General features: G+C 32.2%; 1 protein-coding gene across 14 annotated transcripts in view; it reads left to right on the top strand.

The window, feature by feature from the left end:
- The window catches only part of Tbc1d5 (TBC1 domain family member 5), a 517207-nt gene that overhangs the window by 265160 nt on the left and 230609 nt on the right, over positions 1-21438 (top strand). For all 14 annotated transcript variants that reach the window (XR_011709183.1, XM_071619394.1, XM_071619380.1 and 11 more), the window contains 4 exons: positions 12284-12392; positions 13843-13932; positions 14026-14100; positions 15195-15262. Coding sequence is in view for 13 of the 14 variants with exons in the window: in XM_071619394.1 (XP_071475495.1) it covers positions 12284-12392; positions 13843-13932; positions 14026-14100; positions 15195-15262 (342 nt within the window). In the remaining variant the exon portion in view is untranslated. The remainder of the gene's footprint in view (positions 1-12283; positions 12393-13842; positions 13933-14025; positions 14101-15194; positions 15263-21438) is intronic.

Raw genomic sequence — 21438 nt, 5'->3', positions numbered from 1 at the left:
TCTGTAGCTCAATCAAAGGGTGTTTTACGTTGGGAAAAGTGTTTTAAAATTTACAAGTAGGTTTAGCTTTTGCATCTAAAAGTTAAATCTTTTCCTGAACAAGGATATATTCATTCATTTGAACATTCTTTGATCACTAAATCATAAAATAGTTTTCTTTAAATCATTTTAAAAATAGGTGAAAAGGTTTATTACAAAGATTTTTCTGTCCCTCGTTTACATGTAATCAGTACCTTCAGAGCATTTATTTTTAGTTAATACCTTTTACATTTGTATGTAAGAAGTAATGTATCATTAAAATTAAAATGGAGAAATGGTTATAAATATTAAAGGAAAAATAACAGAGCAAAGGCGTACTTTGAATTAAAAATTTTAAATTCAGAAAATTCCTATTAATACTCCTAGAATGATATATTTTTGCTGATCTTGTTGTTTTTAAGAATCCAGACTTCCTAGCACACCTAAGTCCCTGGGTTTAATCCCCAGCAACATGCACACATGTGCATGCACACAACACACACGTTCTCCCTCACATACAAAAATATTGGCTCACTAGAATCTATTTTTGCTGAAAGTTATAGTAAAGAGACCAATCTGAATTATCCATCCCTGTCCCCCACCACCCAATCATCTTAAATTCTTAAGACCTTGTCCTTTTAATTGCTTTTCCATCATTTCATAGCTTAGTAGTAAGTAGAAGAGGAGGAAAGAGGGCCTAGAATTAAGATTCTTTACTGATTCTTTTCTGAATTTGTTGTATTGTTTATATTTTGTTGTGAATCTATATAATTATATGACAAACTATAAATTCTTAAGAATAAGTTTGTGATTTGGGGAATTGATTTAGAAAAAGAACACAGATGTAAATAAGACATCAAAGTATATATCTTACACTCTACCACTTGTTGGCTGTATTAGCTTAGGCAAGGTATTTAGTCTTTCTGGTTCCTAATTACCTCATCTGTAAAATTGTTAACAGCAGCTATAACATAGGATTGTAGGGAGCATACCTATGGAAAATATGGAAACCTGGCCTAGTCATTTGAGACATAGTGGATAACAGTGTTTCTTCATCTTTCTTTCTCCAATTTCCTTTATATTTTTATCTACTCTTTCATTTGACAAAGTTGGCCTTGATCCCAGAAAAGTTTTTAAAACTTTTTACATTTCTACAGTGACAATAAATGAATACTTTAAGAATCATATTTATCTATAGTTACTTACACGTTACATAGGAAGAATTTTTATATAATATATTCTAATATTTAACCTCACAATTTCATTATCACATTTTCTTATTTCATATTTCCATATTTGTTCGAGGCTCCACACCTTTACAGTTAAGTGAATAATTTCAGAGAGCACTTTTGATTTTCCAGAAACCAAGGTGAAAATATTACCTTTTGTTTTTATCTCCCTAATGACACCACCTTTGAAGAAATTGGGGGAAAAATCACATTGTAATGATAAATATATCTTCTTGAAATAATGTTATTTTTTTATGATAATGGAACCATTCAGTATCTGTGCCTCTCTTTTTTATCACTAGCTTTCATTGCACTTTTTCAACATTTCTTTAAATATTTTTTTTGGTATTGTAATTCAGGAGAGCTAAATATCTTCAACCATTATGGAAGTCTTTATGGGGATGCACCTCATACAGACAGGCCCATAAGGGATACCTTTGATCCCTAAAGAGGAATAAAACTTAGATCCTGTCCTCTTCATCTAGCAAGGGAGCAAAACATGGAAACAATTAACATAGATACTGAATAGTATCTATGAACACAGTTTTGAATTACCTGGGAAAGACCAAATGTGGTTAACTAAAATTAAGGGGTGGTAGTAGTTACAAGAAAGATTTGTTGCTAGACCTTCTAAAGGAACAGGAATTTTCAGGGAGGTGAACAATATGAACAAAACCCGTCTTCACTTTCTACTTTTTAGCAATGCATTCTTTTAGTTTCTTTTGCAGTATTAGAATGAGTAGATTTGGTTAAATTTAGTGCTGAGTCTAACATAGTTGAAAGTGATACAACTGAGATGAGTATGCTATGCCCAGAAGTTTGAAGGAAATTAATAAAACAGCTATGGAATAAAAAATAGCCTGTGAGAATGAGAGAAAATCTGAAATTTTAAAGATGACCTAGTATCATGAAAACATAGTTATAATTTTAATTCCATGGTTATAGAGGTAGTATTCAGAGACGTAAAGTAGGTTTAGTCTGGTTGACATATTCTTAAAAAGAGTGTGAAGGATTGTGTTCCATTCTACTGTGCTCAGATTAGAAACTAATTCCACTGACAAGTCTTTCAACCCATCAGAAACAATATGGAATAGTAGAACATTCTTCTCTCATTCCAATTTTTTAAAAAGATAAACTTTTAGGTAAAGTCTTTTGAACACCATAGTTCTACTATATTAATCTAGATTTAGGCTTTCTTTTTTGATTTTATTTAGTTCACAGTAATAAGTTTACAGTCTTTAAGGTAACTTCTATATTAAGTTTGCTTGTCACTTCCCCTACCTTACTGACCACATGTAGTCTAATACTCTCCTTTGTATTCTGTATAGGCTGAGCATGGACCATTTTTTTTTTCATGTGAGATTTGAAAAAGGCTGGAAGGGAATAGAATAGATAAATACAAAGTAGTCTGGCATTTTAGCCCTTTTCTCATACTTTCTCCAATGCCTCCTGATGTACCCTAGAAAAGGAATCTGGCGTCCCACTACTTTTAACCATAATATCTTTTAATTAAAAGTTCTGTTCTAAAAATGGGAATTTTCTTTTGGTGCTAATTTTCAGTTTCATAGTAGCATTTCCTGTAACATGTGACCATCTCTTTGGTTCATTTAAAGATATCTGTGGTTATATAATTAAATTTCTGTGGCATTCATTTAGGGATATTTGAATTATTGTATCTGTGGATAAAAATATCAAATATAAAATACCAAAAGACTTTTTTACTAGATTTGGGTTCTTATAGGTAAAAATTTCAAATAATAATAAATTTCAGCTATGGAGAATGTTTATGCTGAACACAGGACGATTTATAAACAACATAATTTAGGCAATGAGAAAATGGAGTTAATGTTTTTTATTTTTAATCAGTAATAAAAATTCTACTCCATTGGTATTATAGCCTACATGGCAAATAAAGCAGGGATCCAAATTAGCTTTCTATACCCTCAATTCCTTGATGAAAACTTCTGTACTTCTAGAGTGCCTAGCAACAAATCTTTCATGATAGATCAAGTGATTTTAGTATCTCCTGCAACTCTCTCTACCACAACAAGATCCAGTTCTTTGGTTATGCATTAACATATCAGTTTCTTAAAGGTCCATGTTCTAATAGTGTTAACCAACTAGAATAAAATCAGAAACTTAGAAATGAAAAGGCAATATTAGAATGACAAAAAGGTCAGTTCATTTATGAGTATTTAGTATGAGGAGAATCCTACCATTTCTTTTATTCTAATTAGTCTTATTTCTCAGCACACTTTTAATTGAAAAGATAAAAGATTATGAAATTGAAGTAGGCTTAAGTGCAAAGTTGAGTTTGTTGTCTTATTTTTAATGATAGTCTGAGGAAATGACAATTTAAAAGCTAATGTACATGGCTGGAGTTGTGGTTCAGTGGTGGAGCGCTTGCCTTGTATGTGTGAGCACTGGGTTTAATACTCAGCTCTACATAAAAATAAATAAATAAAATAAAGATATTGTGTCCATCTACATCTACAAATATTTTCAAAACTAATGTACTGTAGAACCCCTTGATCAATTTTTTTACTTTCTAAGACTCCCCCTGCATTCATTCCTAAAACTGCAGATAGTACTGAACCCTGTATTTAATGTCTTTTCCATCTTTACTAAGTACTTATTACACATTGTGGCCAGAATTTCTTCAGTTTGAGATACCACAGCAAACTATCCTGCATTTAGTTTTTTAATTTTTCTTTCACAAATTCACAGATTAAAGATTCATTGTAGACCAATCTCAGCATATGATTTTTTTTCCCTTTTACCCCTATAATTAAAGGAAGCATTTTATAGCTTCTGGGCATATCCAGATTGCCAAAATTATTACTCTTTCGCTTTGTGGCTAATATTAGGTAAATTAAGTGTTTCTTGCACATAAGCATCTTGATACCAAGACATTTGGTCTGATAACGGAAGTAACTACTACATGACTTATGAGTGTGCAGCATATTCAGCATATTTGCTGGACAGAGGGATGACCCATGTCTGGGGCAGAATGGAGTAGGATTACGTGAGACAACATTACCTTACTCATAATGTTATACAATTTAAAACGTGAATTTTTTTCAGAGTTTTCAGTTTAATATTTTCAGACTGATAGTGGACTGGGATTACTGAAACCATGGAAAGCAAAACTGCAAATGGTAAGAGGGATATATAACCTTAAATATGATAACTTGGCCAAAATAGGCATGAGAGAAATGTCACTAAAAATAGAATGGGGAACTATAAAAACAATGTAGTTTGTTATTTAATGTAAGTGGAAATGGCTTTGCATTTTTCAAATGTATACCACAGGTAGAAAACAGTTACTTTTAAGTCTTGGGAATATTTTGGTACTTTCAATATCACATATATGACATACATTTCATCACACCAGGTAATTGAGGTATTATTGTTTTTAAGCATGATTTTGAAAATAAGTCACTTTTTTTGTTGTAAAAAAAAGTTGAGTTCTTTATTCCCAAAACCCAAAGTCTGAAATACTCCAAAATCTGAAACTTGTTGGAGCAGTGATCACACCAAAAAGTTTCCAATTTTGCAGCATTTTGAATTTTTTTTTCCAGGTTGAAGTACTCAACTGGTAAAGTCTACACAAATAGTCCAAAATCAAAAACAGCAGCAGCAACAAAAACAAACCCTCCAAAATCTGAAATCTGTTCTCAAGCATTTCAGGTATCAACCTACAATTGAAAGAGATTTTTTAATAGCATTTGGGTAAGGATGTTTCCTTACCCTTTCAGAGGTATATATGAAATTGTTCCCACTAGTACATTAATCCAAATAAATTTAAAGTTTATCATTGGCTTTAAACTAAACTTAATTTTATTGCCTGACCCATGTATCCTCACTTTAAGTTATTCTTTCTTGGTTCTTTTAGCCAGTGTGTTACTGAGAATGGTTATATTTGACTTATGATATGAATCTTAGTTCTAGTTGTTTCCTGCATTGACCATTTTTAGTAACTACTAAAAGTTACACTGTCACTTATAAAGATCTGTTTTCCTAACTTTCACATGTTTATATATGAGAAGAGGGAGGTGGAAGAGGCAGAAGGCAGAGTGTTGTGATGGTGTCAGAAACACCCACAGGAAAGGCAATGAGACAAGAAAGATCAAGTATTTCATTTATATCCAATAGTTCTTTTATTAGCACTATTTATTTAGAGTAATTATATACTGTGTTACAACATCTTTTATAGACTTACCTTGACTTATTTAACCACATAAATTAATTTTTAATGTTTGATTTCATTCCCCAATTATACCATATATGAGCATGTGTCATTTCATCCCTTGAATCTTTATAGATATTGCCTTAACAATTGAATGCACGTATGAGTGATATCCTTAAAATATTTTGAGCTTTGCTATTTCAAACAGGAATCATTGGCTACATAAGGCTATTTAAATTTAGACAAATTAATTAAAAAATGTAGTTCTTTGTGCTAGCCATATTTCAATGACTTAGTAGCTACATATGATTCCTGTTTTACTATATCAATCAGGTATAAAACATTTCTGGCACCTCATAAAGTTCTACTGGATGTTGCTGCTCTAGAGATTGTTAAATGAATAAAAGATTCAGCTAAAATACAATCCATTTTAATCTTTTCAAGAGAAAATACTTATTCAAACATACACGTATTTCTATTTATAAATGCCTTATAAATCAACTCACTCTTGGAAAACGAGCTTGAAGAGAGAGGTTTGGGTTTTAATTAGTATATCAGATTTTACTAAATAAATGCCTATTTTTAAAATTCCTGGAAAATAATTTGTTCTTGATTCTGAAGAGTTTTCTTTATTGTGTTGTTTACATTCCAGATAGTGTGGCAAATTCCTTATAATGTTTTAAAAGTTAGGTATCAATCCAGTTCCAATTGTCACAAATATCATGGTAAATGTGGGTTGGGAGTGGGAAGAAGATAAAGAAGGTATGGTGGGAGAAGTCTCAAAAGAAGGGCATTTTTTCCCTACTTATTAATTACACGAGAAACACTACTAAACCAGGGAGTATAAGATTATTCCCTACAGACCATTTCATAGAGAGATTCTGATATAGGATCCTTTTCTCACCTCATTTCTAAATGCTGATTCTTGATTAATAATATAATGAATTTATTACGCGTTTAATATCTTATAAATTTAAGAAGCTTTTATGAAATTAAAAAGCTTATGATACAGCTTTCCTTGATTCCTTTTCTGAAAGCATGATTGAATTTACCTGTTTTATATGATCTTCAATTTAGAGGCTCTTAAACACTGTATTTTGAAGAAAATAATATATTTCTTAAGAGTATTATATCTAACCATCTTGAGCTGTTTCTAACTAAGTTCTTTGTGCAGTGTAGATATTAAGATGGAAGCTCAAGATTTCCCAATTCAAAATCTAATTCAAACCCAAATGAAAACATCATCTTAAATCCATTTTAGCAAACTTCCATGCAGTGAACTGTTCTTTGCCTTTGTTTCAGTGGAGCCTTACCATGTGAGAACATATTTTACTTAGATGTATGAAGAAATCCAAATTAAGCTTGTGGGTAATTGTGCATTCTGTTTTTATATGTACTTATATATGTATAAGTGATATGCCCGATGTTTCTTTATGAAGAGGAAAAAAAGCTTTAAATAAAAGTAAGTTTTTAAAAATTCCTGATACAGGAAGCAAAAAAGCCAGTACAGTTTCTAATTGCCTTTTAGAGACTCTGAGTTCCCTCATTACCTGTGATTTAAGCTAAAAATGAGGTAATTATAGATAACATCAGTGTTTATCTGGTTGATCTTGGCACCTGCAGTCCTAATGTTGTAGCTTATCCGTATCTAGTGCCACACTTTACAGTCTGATGCTGACATACCTAATTTACACTGCTCATATTTTCATTGATTTTAAGCTAGATGTTCCTTGTTCCATTTGAATAGTATTTTCATAATCCTAGCTTTAAAATGATATCAGATGGAATACTGGAATTAAGGTACAGTCCTTTCACAGATGGAAATGTTTCACTAATATATTTCTATATAGATTGGAAATATTCTAAAAGTCTGTCTCTTATTCCTTTGCATTTGATAAAACAAATGTGATCAAAATTCTTGTGGCAATTCTTGAAATATCGGCATGTATTTTAGGGTTACAATTATATAAACCTTTTTGTATCAAGTTTAGCTGTTTTACCTTTTGTTTCCTCAGCTTCACATATTCTACACATTTAATTGTGTTCTAATCCTGCTTGTAAATAGTAATTTGCATCTTGCCCTGGCCGCTACTGCTTGTTATTCTGTCATTTCTCTATTCAGATCTCAGTAAGGAGGTCAGGGTTGGCTGGCAAATCTTGTAATCTATATCTCTGAGGGATCCTTCTGCCAAATGCCCTCTCTCCATACCTCTCAGAAGTATGGAGCGAAGCATGTTTCCTCTCTTCCTTTTTTCCTTCTACACTCTGTGACTTGGGCTTCCTCTTAGTGATCATCCTTGTTCAACCAGCAAATTCATTATCAGAAGCCAAAATAGCTCTCCTTCACCAAGTACTGGAGACCTTCATTCCTAAATTATGTTTAGTCTCTAAACTCTTTACCATTATTGTAGTTGTTTGGTTTCTTAAGTTACCCACATAGAGTTGTTATTCTCTATCTAATGATGTCTAGAAATAGGATAGAAATTATCAAAGTATAGAATGTAATTTTGTATAGTGTATCAACATGTGGGACAATAATTAAGTTTTCTAGACCTAAATTAGTACATAGTTTTATAATTTATGCATCATTTAGGTTAAAAACTATTTAAACAAATAAACTTAGAAAGTACTTACTAGTTTCTTATTAATTTTATGTGCAAATTTTGGGAAAATACTACATTAAAATATATAATTGGAAATATCTCTTATAATCATCAGCTGTATTTATTCAGTGCATATTAAAATTGATTTACTTTTTTTTTTTTAAAAAAGTCCATATTGCAAGAGGTTTAAATGCCTAAATAAATTATTTCAGAGGGAAAGCATCAATTGCCGCTGCAAAAGTTGATTTCATTTTTGAGAATGATTGCTACACTCATGGCTGTTTTTCAGTCGTAACATTTTTCTTCCTGAGGAGTACAAGCATAGGCTCAAAGAACTTCTCAACACAGTGCTTCTGAACTACTAATCTGTTGACCCTGACATGAGAAATAAAATTTACCCATCCCTGCCCCTCCTTGATTAAATGCTGATTGTTGTCAGGGACACAGTGCCTGCATGCAAGAGTAATTGCCACCAGATGGCACTAGTGTTGCTTTTAAAAAGGAGTCCTTAAAGGCCTTAAAGGTCTAATCACTTAGGCTTTTGCACACTAAGTTTATGTTTTTAGCTGCTCACTGTAGCAGTTATTGACTTATCTTCTCAGTCCAGCAGTTGAAAACTTATCTCTTGCCCTCAGACTTAATATTCAAAAACTTAAAATGGGGGGAAGAAAACATTTCTACCCCAACTTACTGCCAAGAGGTCGTTTTGGGGTGCTTTAAAAAATCTCATTTTTTTTTTGTCTTGAGAGTAATTTAATTTTTATGAGCCTTAGTTTCTTCATTCAAAAAGAAGTAAAAACAAAACTCTAAGAGGGTTATTGTAGTGGTTAGAAGTGGTTTACCCAAAATATATCATAAGTTGACTTTTTAGTATTTTAATGACATCATTGTCAGAAATATATATATATATATATATATATATATATATATATATATATATATATATACACACACACACACACACACGTATAATTGTAATGTATACTTTATAATATAAATAGTATAAGATAAAGTGTAGCAACTACGTTTCCTTTATTTTTGCTAATTAAACTGAAAAATTCTGCCACCAAATCTTCACTATTCCCTGTTCTTTTCCCATTGTTTTCCTCCAGGTTTAGGAGCAAACCCATCATTCATATTTCTGATTGTAAAAAAGTTTCATTTTGATCCAGCTCCCCTTGAAGCACCTTTCAATACTTTGAGTCTTTCTAATCTCTCATAACTTAATTCTTGGGAGTAGAATTTCATCACCTGTGGTGCTACAATTATTTTTATATCTTGAGTTTTAATTTTTAAGTCTAAAGATATTTCTTCTTTCATTTACTAGTAATGTACTTTGTGTGAATCTTCGTACAATTTTTTGCACGTCTATCTGTCCATGCACTTAGTTTAAGGTTTTAAATGTCTGTAAGTGCTAAACACATAGTAGGAGCTTAATATTTTACTTACTTTGTATCAGTTTTGGATGAAACACTATTCCATTAAAGAGAAAGACAATTAATACATTGTCTTGTGGACTTTGTGGGCCTGATTGTTAGGGTTCTTCTTCAATTTTTGATGTTATGACTTAATTAGAGAACTCTAAGTACCCATGAATAAATTTAAATGATTGTGAATTTTAGAGATAATGTAAATTCATATATCTCAGTGTCCTTTTCTCTATACCAACACTGTAATCAAGTTACAGGGTCTTATTTAAGCTAACAAATAATTATATTTCATTACATAAGTAATATGTAACATGACCTTAAAAGCCTGTTTCATTTGACAAGATGGCAATAAATCTAGCGACCAGCTGTGCCTGTACTTTTACAATTTCTTGGTACCTGTGAATAGAAGCTGATTTTAAAAGAAGCTGGAAGAGTCATTGCTTTATATTTCTTTCTCTTACTTGGAATTATTGGTGTTTTCAGGCCATGGAAGTGCCTAGTTCCTTTTAGGTTCAGAACACATTTGAAATCTGTGGTGGTTTTGTTTTAAGAAAGCACAAACTACTTACACAAGCATAAGGTTTCTGAAATGTACTCCTCTAATGTTCTTAGTTACTTGTTGCTTATCTCATTTTGAATAAAAGTAAAAACTGGATTAAAAAAAACAAACTTTAATAATAGGAAATGTGGGTGTGTATGTGTGTGTGTGTGTGTGTGTATATATATATATATATGAAATTATAGAAAATATTTAAAATATCATAGATAATATAAATGGGTTAAAGTTTTTTTTTTTAAAAAAAAAAAAACAGAATTCAGTAAATAGTTTTTTGATCTGTGAGTGATCAAGAATTCAGAAAACAACTGGACCAACCAACAAGAGAAAGCAATTTTAGATCTAAATTTTATATAAATTAAAAAGCCTTATTGTGTTGAAAATCAAGCCAACTGGGTTAAAATATATATGCCTGATAATGTCTTACATGTATGAAAAGCTTCTGTCTTGGATCAACAATAAAGCATCTAAAATAAAATCAATATTATAATTATTACTAACAATTTTTTAAAATGATGTGTACTATGTACACTTCTGAGGGTGTTTCATGTGTTCTTTTAATCTTCATAATAATTCTTTGAGGGGGATGCTATTATTATTTCATTGATAAAGAAAACTAAGACACAATGAGGTTAAGTAAATTTTTTATGTGAGCTGACAATAAGTAGATAGTAAATAGTTTACTCTTTCTGACTACATGGCTGTCTTTTCCATTCCAGGATTGTGATTCTCATGCCCATGCTCTAAATTACTATCCTATTCTGCTTATCGTGGGCAAAGTTTTAATTAATAAGAAACCAGATGACCCAAAAGTTTGAAAATGTTTCAGTTTCACTAATAACACGAATGCAAATTAATATATATTCTTTCATATTAATAGAGTGAGAAAAGACATTTTTTTGGAATGGGGATAGAGATGCCTTTCTTCTAGCATTGTATTAGAGCTTATGCACCATTTGGCATAATTAGCTACAAGCCTCTATTGGAAGAAGATATGGTGTAATGGGATCTGTTCTACAGGCTGGACGTTTTGATGGCAGTAGGGAATGTGGTATTGTTTTTGATCATTCTTGTGGAACTTTGTTGAGAAGGTGTGTCTGGCTTGTGGTCATATTTTTGAACTCTGGTTGTACAGGTAGTTGAGCTCATGGTGGTCAGCATAGTATGCAAGGCCATCCTTTCTCAAAAGGAGGAGGATCTAGTCAGTGACAACTGTGCACATAAACAACACTGACAGAGTGACAGAGTTTTAGTGACTTTCTTTTTAGGAAATCTCTCTTAAGAGATTGCCCCCAGGGTTTCAGCTTTGATAATAAATTTTAAATTATAAGTTAATTTTATTGTGGCATCATGGAATTCAAGAGTAATTTCATGAAACTGATCTCAGTAGCCTCAACTGTTGACAAATGATTCTTATTGTTTAGTTTGGTGCAAGATGCTGGAAATATAGGTCTAATTCCTTTATTCAAACTCAGTAAATGGTTTGGGACAATTAATTTCCAATTGTTTCCCAGTAGAGCAGATTTACTTGTATATTAATGAGGCACAGGTGTTAGGCCCCTGGTGTCTGCATGCCTGGGAGGCATATTTCAGTTGTTTATCTACTCAGCCATAGGTACTGCAAGGTACTCAAGCTTGCCTTTAACAGTTTTTACAGTGAGGCTTTTTAATTTTTTGATGTTTTCTTCAAATTTGCCTGCACCTGTTAAAATTTTAAAACCGATCATGTAGAAAGAAGTTGCAGAGATTTCAATAGTAAATACCACCAACAGTTAAAGAAAGTAGTCTTCTATTATACTTAAATGCCCAGCTTAACATTAAGGAGAAAGCAGTTTATTCAAATAGATATTTCATGTGAGAAGCCAGTGTAATCAACAATACCTTTTTTTAAAGTCTATTTTCAGAGTAGATACATCTGTCAATGGCTCAAGCAGTCATGTATTGTTATTAATATTCTTTTTTTTTTCTTGTTTAGTCACTGAATTGCACTACCAACATTTTAGATGGAATGGAATAGCCTCCATAGACATTATGAATTTCAGTAACTGGCATAATTATAGCTATCTACATATTCATTAAATCTACAGAAGAACTGTGTCCAAAAAGACAGCCATGCGTTCAGAAACAGAAACTAAATATATATACATTTTAAAAGTTGCATTTCTTAGACTTATTTAAAATTATTTTTCTGTAGCACTCCTCTTGAAGCAGAAGAATTGTAACAAAAGGATTCCCATGCTTTGCTTTCTTTCATATAGGAAAGAATGGGAAGAACTATTTGTAAACAACAATTACTTGGCAACAATAAGGCAGAAAGGGATTAATGGGCAGCTGAGAAGCAGCAGGTTCCGCAGTATTTGCTGGAAGGTAAGAAGAAAATATTTATTTACAGTTTGTGGTTGCAATATATCAACACAGTACCTGATGCCCTGGAAGATTACCCATGCAGAGGATCGCTGAATTTTTCCAAGGAACTTCACTTCAGTTTTTTGGCCATCCGTGTTTATTTTTCATAGGACATTTACTAGTAAGCTTGAACCATGTTAGTCCTGAATAATTTTAAGGGAATCATTCAAAACGACTATCTTTTCATCTGTCTGTATGGTACAAATTTCAGAGCAACACCGTTGTATTGCTTAGAGGCTTTTGTAGAAATTTTTGAAGCTGGGCAGAAGTGGGGGAGGTGGATAATCTTCCTGTTTGTGTTGTATCAAGCACCCTCATTTGGTTACCCTCCCTTCTTCCTTCATAAACAGATGGAAAATATTTTTCCTGTTTCTTTTGCTAAAAACACAAACTGAAGGGCAGCAAGGAGAATTGGAAGGTAATTGGGTCATTCTCCTTCAGTGGAAAGGTCATTGGTTACCAAAACTGTTAGTTATGATTACTACTTATCTTTTTAATTGCTTTGAAAAAGTATTTCTTTTTGTTCTCCAAAATGAATTAATTTAGGTTTAGATGTGACCTAAATGTGATTTTTATCAAAAGTTTTTAGGGTTATCTGCCTATATTGAGCATAATGAGTCTGTGCAAGCAAAGACAGTAAGAAACACATGATATATTAGACAGCTTTAGATTTAATAATTTAGATTTAATAATTAAAATACATTTTTCTTCTGTTAGATGAAGGCAGTAAAGGCAGGAGACCTGCTGCTAGAATATTTGTATACAAATATTTGTGCCCCACCCCCATTCCCTGTTGTTTAACTTTTAGTATCCTTCATCTGCTAAAAATAAACCTAAGTCTAGATTTATTTTAATGTTGCATTAAACTAAATTAAATCAAATTTGTCTTTTTAAGAATGCTTATTTTCATAAGCCGATTGCCAATTGTAAATTACATTTTTGCTTTGAATGAGTTTGCTTCTTAGACAATGTTCTCCTTTCTCAGACTATTCTTACTGTTCTTCTCTGTCCTTTATCTGCTTTGCTTTAAAATAAAACCTTAAATCTAAAAATTACTAATCAGAACTTGTACCTTGTAATATCTCCCTGCTATTTCATATAAGATTAGAATATAGAATGGGAATTGTTGAGGATTTTTTTTTTCATTTTTAATATGAATCTGGAGGAAGGCTTGATTCTATTTTATGGTGCAGCTTCTGAGATCTTACTTTTGCTTTTGATTACTCAATTTTTAAATTTCTAACTAACTATATGTTTCTTAAATATCCACAAATATAAATTACTGGAAATTAAAGTAATGATATGAATATAAAATAGCATGAATGGGATATCGATTTTGATTTGCAGGTATTCTTTTGGCCTGGTTTCACATTGTATTTATGATTCTTACAATTTTTTTTTCCCTTGACAGCTGTTTCTTTGTGTTATTCCTCAAGATAAAAGTCAATGGATAAGTAGAGTTAAAGAGTTAAGAGCATGGTACAGCAACATTAAAGAAGTAGTAAGTAAATAGTAAATGTAACTAATGTAATTGTCTTTTATTTATAAAGTCCAGTAGCCTCTGATCTTTCTGTGTGTTTTCATTCTTTACCAGCATATCACAAACCCAAGGAAGGTTGTTGGCCAACAAGATTTGATGATCAACAATCCCCTTTCACAGGATGAAGGGGTAAAGTTCTCCTTTATTTATATCTCAACTATTTTTACCCATTAGAGTTTAAAAGTCACCATGATAAAAGTGTATTTCATGACAAGCATTTTCTTTACTCCACATACTGTACTACCTAAAATCTGGTGGAAATAATTCTATGGTATATACATAAAATATTAGAGGAAGTTCGTGATTTACTTCAGTGGAATGGCACTGTAGAGAAGTCCCAGCAGTCTATAAGAAGGATAAAATAGAAGAGCATATGCTTAAGAACTGGACTGTTCTATCAAGATGGGAGTGGAGAGGCTAGGAAAGTCTGCCTTCCTATACAGAGAAGTGTCCACTTAGCAGGACTAACTTCCAGGAACGAGGAAGTATCTCTTTGTAGTAAATCTCTGAAGAAGTTTTCAAAAGACCAGGAAAAGGAATCAGGCTGACCTCTAGTATTCCAGTGAAGACCAAGAATGATCATTATTTTAAAGACATTTTATAACTTCTTCAAGTATTGCTGCTCTCATTTCTGTCTAGTTAGGTAAGAATAGAAAAAAAAATTCCCATTCACTACATAATGTTAGCATTTGTTTTTCCTGATATATGTAGTTAGTCTTTGGTATTACACCATAATATATTTTTAAAATTTTCTCTAAGTTCACATTTTAAACCTTGATAAACGCCTATTAGATTATAAAACCAGGCTTTGTAGAAAACATTGCATATCTCTCTCAGTGCATTGGAAATTCAGGTCAGGTACAAGTTGGGACCAGTTGGCCTATGGATATTGCTCTAATCCAAGTACTTTATTATTATTTATAGGGAGAGTAGTAGGATAGTGTACAGCAGTGAAAATTATCATTCAATTTATAGAAATAAAGAATTTTTAAAACATGTAAAATAATATCAGACTGGAAAAATTGATGTTAGGATAAGGGTGTGTTTTTGAGATTGAACTAGATTTTAATAAAAATTACCCCAATCCCAGGTTTTCTATCTGAGAAACCTGAAATAAGAATTTGGATAAGAAAAAATTTAATCACTTAAATTATTAAATTGAAGTCATAGAAGTCAAGCAAAAGTATGGGATTATTTTAATTAGGTTGTTCTCCTTATTTCAGAGTCTTTGGAATAAATTTTTCCAAGACAAAGAACTACGATCAATGATTGAACAAGATGTCAGAAGAACGTACGTAAAACTATATTACTTTCAATAATTCAAATTGGTATTACCAGTTTTAGCAAAATGTAAATCCATAGAGGAGCCAAAATTGAATGCAGTATTTTACTTGAATGAAAAGCAAAGCCTTTGATCAAATTTTAATAGGGATTATTCCCTATGTTACTTTTTAAAAAATATGTTTCTAACATTGATCTTAAAATTATAATTGTTTTTCAGATTTACATGACTTCAAATGAATTGTTGGTAATTGATACAACTGGTTAAATTATTTTAATATGGTTATATTATGTAGTAATTTATATTGGTATTATTTGCCTTTTGCGTTACACATTCAAATCCCTTTCTTACCAAGTTGCTTTTTAAATGACCACTATTCTTATCTATTTTACTTCTCTTTCTCTTGAAGCTATTGTGGTTTGCAAGCCTCTTAATCTACTTAGTATTTACAATGTGAAAGAGCAATTTCTTGTTTACTACACAATAAATGTTCACAACTATTATATATTAGACCTTGTCTTTCTTAGTCATGTGGTGGGAAGTACATGGAATTTGTGATTTGGACCCTAGGGTGAGTTCTAGCTATCTTTGCTATACAATTGTAGGCAGATTATTTTCAACATATTTCCCCTCAGTTTCATTTTCTGTAAAATGGGGATAGTCTTTTAATCATAAGACTTCTGTAGATTCATGAGTACAGGTTGAGTATCCCTTATCTGAAATGCTTGAGACCAACAGAGTTTCAGATTTCTGATTTTTTTCAGGTTTGAAGTAAATATTTGCATAGCATGTACTAATTGACCACCACTCATCTGAAAATTGAAAATCCAGCATTCTCCAAAATCTGAAATTTCTTGAGCATCATATTGTTATCCAAAAAATTTGGATCTTGAAACAATTTGGATTTTGGATTTTTGAATTAAGGATGCTCAACTGGTACATGTAGTAACAGCAGTAATTTATATATGTGTTCCCAAATAAAATCATTGGTATTTGGGATCAGCCAGGTATGTGAAGAGCTATAAGTATCTCTAATGGCTTCCTCTAAGTCCTTCTGCAGTTTTGCCTGTGTACTCCACTGCTAGTTCAACTCCCACTAAATCTATTATAATGTCAAATTCTCTCTGGCTTTCTAAGATTCATCTTTTTCCTGATCCCAAACACTGAATAACCAGATGACAAGGACTGCCTTTAAGTTATACTACATATTGAAAGGACAAAAGTTTCTATTTTAAAATTAAAATAATTTCATTTTAAAATGGAGGAATCATGGATTCAGAATTCATCAAAACCATATCTAACTACGGGGTGCAGGATGAGAAATATGGGGTCATTTTGATGAGTTTGTGTTGTGAAGTTAACTTGGGAATCACCCATTTGTATAGTGAAATTACTGTCAAAGGTGTTAGGTAGCAGTGCTTGATTTCTCTAGGAATTAGAGCACCCTTGTATTGACACACGAGGCATTATATTAATATTTGAATAAAACAAAGGAATTTCTTAATGAATCAAGAATTTGTATGATCAGTGGCAATAAAACAGGCCTCAAAATGTGCAGTAAATATTGCTAACCAATCAGTAGAGGTATCCCTTAAAAAGTGCCAAGCAGTTATATTAAAAAAATTGATAGCTTCAAATCCATCTGTCTACTGAGAAGGATTATAATTCATCTCTCCACAGTTATGGAATGGAAATGGTGGGAGTGTGGCTGTTATGCAGCCACCCACTCAGAGGCCACAGGGACCAGATTAGTTAAAACAAGAGAGGGAGAAAATAAAAACCGGATAGTCAAACCAAATAGGAGCTTTTTCATCATTTTGGTTGGCTACTTTAAACATTTCTGCTTTGCTGTGTAAAAGAGTATTAGGTCTTGAACGCCATATTCTTTTAACTATTTGCTTCATTTTCTGGGTATTTTTCTTGTTAAAGTACACACACACATACATATAGTACTAATTTTTTTAAAAAAATTATCTCTACTACTGTATCTTAATTAACATTGTAAGCTCAAAATTCAAGAAAGGCAATTAGGAGAACCTATAGTTCATAGTATAAATGAGCGAAATTCCATCTCCCCTCCACTTGAAGGCTTTACCATGGCTCTTTCTACATTTAGAGGAGATTTCCGTACCCTCTCTTAATATGGTGCCTATAAGGTAATTAGTTAGTGTCATTTAAAGCCTAATGAATTGCTTAATCACAAAACCTAAATAACTTGAATAATTTTACTACTTTGCACCTTTACAAGGCATTCTTGGTCTAAAGTCCATTCCCTCTGCCCTCATCCAGTCTGTAAAGCAACAAGAAAAAAGTACACAGCTCAGAAAAGGATACAGCATTACTTATTCACTAACATCTTTCCACTTCCAGTCTAGTCCATGTGCTTTAGACTCTTCTCAAAGCAAATGAATAATTGTGCTACTTGCCTAATCCAAAGGTGTCTATGACTCCCTGTCTACTACAGAGAAAATGGATTTACACCGTTTCCCTGACACACACCCAGTGACCTTTTAGACTACTTCTTCTGGCATTACTTTGTGAACAAGTTTTGTGCTTTGATTTTCCATGCTCTCCTCTGCTTGAGTGCTGTTTCCCTCTACTGCTCCCTGTTGGATTTCTGAGAGCTCGCCCTTTAAGGCCTGAGTTGATTACCACCATGTCTCTGAGTTTCTAGTCTTTTCAGTTTGATAGAATTTGTGCCTATTCTATGTTCTATATAATTTTCTTTAAACTTTTTAATGACATTATTTAATTGTTGGGTCTAACATTTACTTAGGTCCACTTGCCAGTGCATTCAGTATATTTATCTTAATTGCTCAGGGCACCAGGGACTGGAAATGCCAAGATAAATATTTATATACCCATAAGAAGTTTAAAGTATAATAGAGGAAGAGGGGGCACAGGGATAGTGCAGGATAGCTGGTGTCGTAGTAGTAGTACTATGTAGAAGAGCTCTGGAGTTAGTCCAGGTCTTATTTTTCTACATAATGACAAATCCCTGAAGGTTTTGGCCCTACTCTTATTTTTGTCTTAATGTATGTAGTCAAGTTGATGCTTAATAAATGATCTGTAGTTGTGAAACTTATCAATGACAATTGGTGCTGTTCAATTCTAGTTACACTAACATCTTTTCAGTCTTTAGAGATATAAGAACCCTTTAAAAATACTTCTGTGGTCAACCTTCTAGTTTAAACAAGAAAATTTGATCTTCTGAGCTGTGTTTTTTCCATCATTATTGAATTTATTTGATCTGGATATGTCACTGTATTAAATATTACCTTCCTCTTCAACTAATTTTAATATTCTTTTATGTCACTAACCCTGTTTTACCTCAAAGGACTTTTCATTTATTTCAGTTAATTGCTTCTTAACTAATGAAGTTGTTACTATTCCCATTTTTGTTACTGAAAAAAACAACAACTGATAATCAAAAGGTAACTCTAGGAACTTCAAGTTTATAGCACTTCTAAATTAGAAACTACATTGTCCATTCTGGACAAATCTTGCCATATTTTAAAAGCTGTAGCATTAATACTGAGTTTTAGTATTATTTAAAATGAAGGGAAATAATGAGCTTAGGGTAAAATATCATTTTCATAGTAGATGCTAAACAAGTGTTATTTGGTCTATCAAGGTCTATTCTAAAAATATAATACAGCATCTATACCATCATTTGCCAATTAACATATTTATAACTCTTGCCAAATAGTCTCATCTTTAAATGTGTCCTTTCTCTCTCTCGAGTAAAAGATTAGCATTCTTTAACTTGTCTTTATCCTTGAAACTTAACTTTGACTATACTTAAAAATTTATCTAATTGTCAAATGGATGTGCTAGTCATTTTCTTCAATTTTTAGTCTTTTGTATTTCTAAATATTGTAAATATTTCCAGTAGATCATTTTTTCCTTGACTCTTCATGTTGTAGATTGTTTTTTTTTCTCTTACAAAAATGGAAACTCATTTTAATGCTTCTTTTTGTTCATAGTTTATATGTTGGTTAATCTTCAAACACGATTTAAGCAAACATTGTGCTCACTTATCATTTGCTATTTTGTGTATTTATTAGTAATTGCTAAAATTATTTTTAAAGCAACAGATTTGTGCTATCCGGTTTGTTAGGCCCTAGGTATGTTGTCTATTTAAGCTTAAGATTAAATAAAATAAAATATTCAGTATCCATACACGGTAGTGACATTCAAGTGCTAAAAGCTGCTGTACTTGACAATACATATATAGAATATTTCTGTCATTACAGAATGTTCTGCTGAACAGCAACATACTCATTTTTATATTTTTGTATAATATATGATGTGAGTATCTAAATTTTATTTTTTATTGATGCTGAACATTTAGATGTGGCATATACTAAATGTTTATTTTTATTTCCTTTCTTTCCCCTTGAGAAAAATCTGTTCTTATAGTATATGTGTCTTATCTAAGATTTTGGTAAAAATGTAGGTTTTTAAATTTTTTTTAACCTGTAGATGGACACAATACTTTTATTTATTTTTATGTGGTGCTGAGGATTGAATCCAGTGCCTTACATGTGCCAGGTAAGGAGTCTACCATCGAGCTACAACTCCAGCACCTAAAATGTAGTTCTTACCTTACATTGTAGTCTGCGGCTAATAACTAGGCCATTTCTGGAAAACAAATAAACAAACCAGTATACAGAAGTGTTTTTACAGTCAATTTTTTTAAAATATTAATATAAAGACCATCTCTCCCTCCCCTTCAATTCCCATTTTGGCAAAAATACTGCTAGTACATTGGTCCATTGACTCTCTCACTTTCCAGAGTTAAGATGTCCTAAATGTTGGTATTATTTACACAGTTTCTTCCAAACCCATATTTTATTTAAATAAAAAGCTAATTCCTCAGGGAAGAGGATTTTTACAAGCAATTTTAGAGCAGAATTGATTTTGGTGTGTGTTAATGCAGACAATCTGCCCAGTGTTAAAATGTTAAGGAGAAAAAAAAAATACAAGCTGCCATATTCGTGTGATCACACCAAAATAGCAGCTTGTATTTATATTTTCAGTCTCCTTGAGGTGGACTGCAGGCACACATGAATGAGTGGATGTACTTGGTGTTGTGTTGTGATTTTATTTAATGCAGGCAATGTACATGCTTGTGCATGCACGACCAGCCCTCACATATGCACTTGTTCACAGCCGAGAAAGTGAAAACTACAACACAAGCCGCTCTCTAAGAGTTGTCGGCAACCTATGTGTGTGTTTCTTAAATATTAAAGTGGGGGAAAACAGATTTTCAGAAATACGAGAAGCAGTTCTGTCCAATGGCCTACAGTCCTTCCTCATTTCATATTTAAGATAAAAGCAAAAGAATTATGACTGTTGTATGTGTGTACACACAGACACACACACATCTAGAAATATGTGTTTTCCCATACTGCTCTTGTGTTAAAGTATTTATTTCCTATTTGTTTCATATATGCATGCAAATTCTTAGCATACATTTATTCTAATTTATGAGTTTTTAAAAACCATATACACACATATATATATTTAGTATTTAAATGAAAATATCGGTTTATTTGCTAAAGAACATTTAGTTACAGTGTTTAGATTAGTATCCTGATGCTCTTAGTCTTTGGCATGTAGGAGCAGTAGTACATGGAGCATAGCACATGTAACCATAGCTGGTGACCTGCAAAATTTTTGCTTTTGAGATCCTCTTCATTTTAAATAAGCCAGGTGGTTGTGGTTGTTATTTTGTGGTGCTGGGGATTGAACCCAGGAACTTGTGCATGCAAGGCAAGCACTCTACCAATTGATCTGTATCCCCAGCCCAAGCCAGGTTATTTAAAGCAGTACTTATGGTTAAGTTCATATGATTATAAGTAGGTTAAAAAGTAAAGTCTGGTGAGTGAAATATTTTTAATAGCCATAGCCTGTTTGTTAGTGTAACACAGTTTGCAGAATTTCAAACAGATTTGTAATTGAAACTACTTTGGTAGTTCAGTGGAAATGCTTTGGATTTCTTTTAAAATTTTCTGTTTTAATGGCTGATAACTGCAAAATAATATCTGTATTTCCAGTTATAACAAGTTTTGCACTTTTGGTAGAGGTGTGTATGGGTACATAATCAGACATAAACACACACACAGAGACAAACATACACACACTCACATATACACCAAATGTTTTTCCTAATTTTTCAT

This window comes from Marmota flaviventris, chromosome 1, assembly GCF_047511675.1.
Source record: "Marmota flaviventris isolate mMarFla1 chromosome 1, mMarFla1.hap1, whole genome shotgun sequence".
NCBI lineage: Eukaryota > Metazoa > Chordata > Mammalia > Rodentia > Sciuridae > Marmota > Marmota flaviventris.
Note: the sequence above shows the minus strand (reverse complement) of the source record. Positions and strands in the feature narration are given on the sequence as shown.